At 34.4% G+C, this 3,690-nt stretch overlaps 1 protein-coding gene across 1 annotated transcript; it reads left to right on the top strand.

Moving 5' to 3' along the window:
- Nucleotides 1-2,575: 2,575 nt before the first annotated feature.
- On the top strand, nt 2,576-3,172 carry LOC111381712. Its single transcript, XM_023005523.1, has one exon. It carries the CDS (start codon nt 2,576-2,578, stop codon nt 3,170-3,172), a length of 597 nt encoding a protein of 198 aa, XP_022861291.1.
- The last annotated feature ends 518 nt before the right edge of the window (nt 3,173-3,690 follow it).

Raw genomic sequence — 3,690 nt, forward strand, 5'->3', positions numbered from 1 at the left:
TGGTTATCAGTTTTTCCAATACAGTAAAAAGGAATTTTTTCCTTTCATCTGCTAAAATATTGAAATCTCCCAAAATTATCAAAGGTTCAAAAAAGAAACAATACTCACAGTCGGCACTGAAAATTGGTAAGTGTAAATACGTATTTTGAATTTTGTTTTAGTTAAATTTACTGTTTGAATCTGTAAATAATTATTTTGAGAGAGGCAGATGAATTTTACAGTATTTAAACACATATTTATAATTTTTTATAGCAAAAACAACAAAAAAATTTATCTCTGTATGCATATATTTTACAGGAAAAATTTATAGGTGTCTGTAAAATAAATATTTAAACAATATTTCGTTGAAAAGGGAAAAAATAAAAAATTCGAGCATAAATTTCAGATGAAACGGACGAAAAAAGCTGGGTCAAATGTTGGCTGGAAAACAGCCGGCCCAGCCCTTTTTTTTTTCCCCTTTCAGATTTTAGAATTTATTTGTTCATTAATATATGTTTATTGAAATAAATATTAATGAATATTTAAATACTAATTGAAATAAATATTTTTGAAACAATTAAAATAATCAATGAATTATTTAAAGTATTAAATTAAATTAAATATGAAATGAACAATTTAAAAAATTATATATTAATTCCTTATTTTTAATTTGTGGCAGATATGGCATCAGCATGTGTCCCAATTTGTTACTTTGGTGAATTTCAAATGAATGAAAATGCTCAGTGGGAATGGAAATGGATGAGTGAAGGAGATGTGGTTAAAACAATTTTTATAATAAGGAGTACATCGTTCGCAGAAATGTACAGTGATATACAAAACATGCTTAACGTCGATCCTTCTCAATACGATATGGAATTGAGATTTTTGTTTAATAAGTATTCAACCATTTCAATTCCACCTATGAAAGTTACTTCTGAAGTGGAAATGAAACATCTAATTAAATTGAACCAAGGCTGGAAGTCGACTCCTATTTGCGTAACTTTATTGGGGAAGAATGTCCACGAGGGTGAACACGAAGTTTCAAATGAAGAGAATCGAAATGTAAATGATGTTTGGAATACAATTCAGATTGTTTGTGAAGATGATGTGGTTATTCCCGAGACCACTGCTACTCACCATGGTCACACTGTTACGCACAGAATTCCATCGATAGTTGAAGACAGCGAGAATGAAAATGCATTTACAAACGAGGATTTGACTGCTTTATCTCGTAGGAGACATGAGTCGGATGGGAGCTCACAGGCCAGACCGAGTACACAGTCCTCTAATTGTTCGCATGTAGTTCCCGATGATGAAGATGTATATGTCGAGCAACTATTCGAATCAAAGAAAGAATTGCAGAAAGCTATGCACCGGATTATTTTAAAACATAATTTCGAGTTTAAAGTGAAGAAATCAAACAAGTCGTTATACACAATTATCTGCGTTGACGACAGTTGCCATTGGCGTTTACGAGCGACTAAAATGGACACGAATGAGTTCTTTGTAGTCCGTAAGTATGCACGGGAACATACTTGCGAAGTGGGTATTCGTCGAAATGATCATAGGCAGGCCCGATCATGGTTCATTGGTCGAGAAATAGTGCCCAAGTTCCAGGATCCACGAACGATCTACAGACCTTCGGACATCATTAATGATGTTCGACGAGAGTACGGGGTGGTCATGAGCTATCAGAAGGCTTGGAAGGCTAAAGAATTTGCATTGGAGGATTTGATGGGTTTGGCTGAGGAGAGTTATGCTAAATTAGCCAGGTATTTCATTGTTTAAGTGTTTATTTCTTTGTTATTTTAAATTTTAATTATTTAATTTCAATTGTTTATTTATATGTAATTAATTATTTAATTGAATTGTTTATTTTTCTGTTCATTTAATATTTAATATATTATCTAAATTATGATTATTTTTATTTACATTGGCCAGGTATTGCTATAACATGGGAAGAATTAATACTGGGTCGGCATTTTTTATTGAGAAGGATGACGAAAATCGCTTCAGATATTTCTTTATGGCCCTTGGACAATGTGTTCGAGGATTTCGAAATGCAATGCGACCCCTAATCTTAGTCAACGGTACAACCCTTAAGGCGAGATACGGGGGCAAGTTGATTATTGCAACATGCCAAGATGCGAACATCCAAATTTACCCTCTTGATTTCGGCATAGTCGACGGAGAAAATGATGTAGCAATGACTTGGTTTTTCACGAAGTTGAGGGAAGTAATTGGAGATGTCGAAAATCTTGCATTCGTAACCGATCGAGGGCAGTCAATAATAAATGGTATCACCGAAATCTTCCCCGAGGCACATCATGGTTATTGTATGTACCATATACAGGGAAACTTGAAAACCAGGTATCGAGGCAATGGCGTCGTTGCGTTGTTTAGGAGAGCTGCAGAGGCTTACAGTTTTGAAGAGTTTGATAAGTTCATGGTCGAAATAGACAGTAAATCGCATGCTGCATGGGAGTATCTAACAGAGATGGGGATTGAACATTGAGCACGATCACATTTTCCAGGACGTCGATACAACATGATTAACGCTTTATTCAAGAAAGATCGAGAGTTACCAATTCTTGCAATGATTGAGAACATTCGTGACAAGTTACAACATTGGTTTCATGATCGACGTGAGGAATCACAGAGTTGTGCAAGTGTGCTAACCCCGGCTCAAGAAGATAAGCTCTTCAAGACTCTAGATGTGGCAAGAAAGGTATATGTAGAACCACTGGATCAATTTTGCTTCTCCGTGAGATGTGCATGTAATTTCGGATACATTGTGGACTTGAATGATAACACGTGCACGTGTAGACGGTTTCAGTTGGAGAATTTTCCATGTACACATGCAGTGGCAGTGGCTATGCATAAAGGATTACCACTACACACCTTATGCAGTGTGTATTACATGACTGATTATTGGAGAGCAGCATATGCGGAAACAATATTTCCTATACCAAATGAAGTCAAGTGGGAAGTGCCCGACCACATTCTCCCACTGAATAACTTGTTGCCACCAGCAGTTGGACCACGTACTCCTGGACGTACACGTACGTCTAGAATACCATCTACCGGAGAGTTTCCCCAGTCTCATAAGTGCGGTAGGTGCGGTGCAACAAGGCATACTAGAAGATATTGTACAAGTCAGATTCCTCTACATAACAATGTAACAGATGTGTAATTTTAATAACTATTGGCAATGTAATTATTTATAACATTGACGTTAATTATTTATGCATATTATTTATGCGAATTATTAGATTTAGTATTTTTTTCAAATATTTCATTGATTACATTCATTTGTTATGCATATTATTTATGTTAATTATTTGAAATCGAAACTTTTTCTAGGCTATATTGTAAAATAAATATTTAAATATTACATATGCAATCAACATTTTACAATTTTTTCGTAATTACAAATGAATGAATGAACTGTACAATGTTTAAATAAATGTAAAAATATGTATAATTATTTACGGATCCCCATTAAATTCAAATAAATCACATACTAGTTTATTTCTCCAATTTTGTATCCATGCCTGGTTGATTGCATCAACCTTATGTGCCACACTAAAAAATTCTATGTACTTGATGACAAACATGCCGCAATCACCACTACAATTAAACAATGTTGTATTAGCACATCGAAAATTAATTAGAAACTAAGATGTAAATGACAGAAAGAAAATTATAAAC

Source organism: Olea europaea, unplaced genomic scaffold, assembly GCF_002742605.1.
Source record: "Olea europaea var. sylvestris unplaced genomic scaffold, O_europaea_v1 scaffold236, whole genome shotgun sequence".
Taxonomy (NCBI): Eukaryota; Viridiplantae; Streptophyta; class Magnoliopsida; order Lamiales; family Oleaceae; genus Olea; species Olea europaea.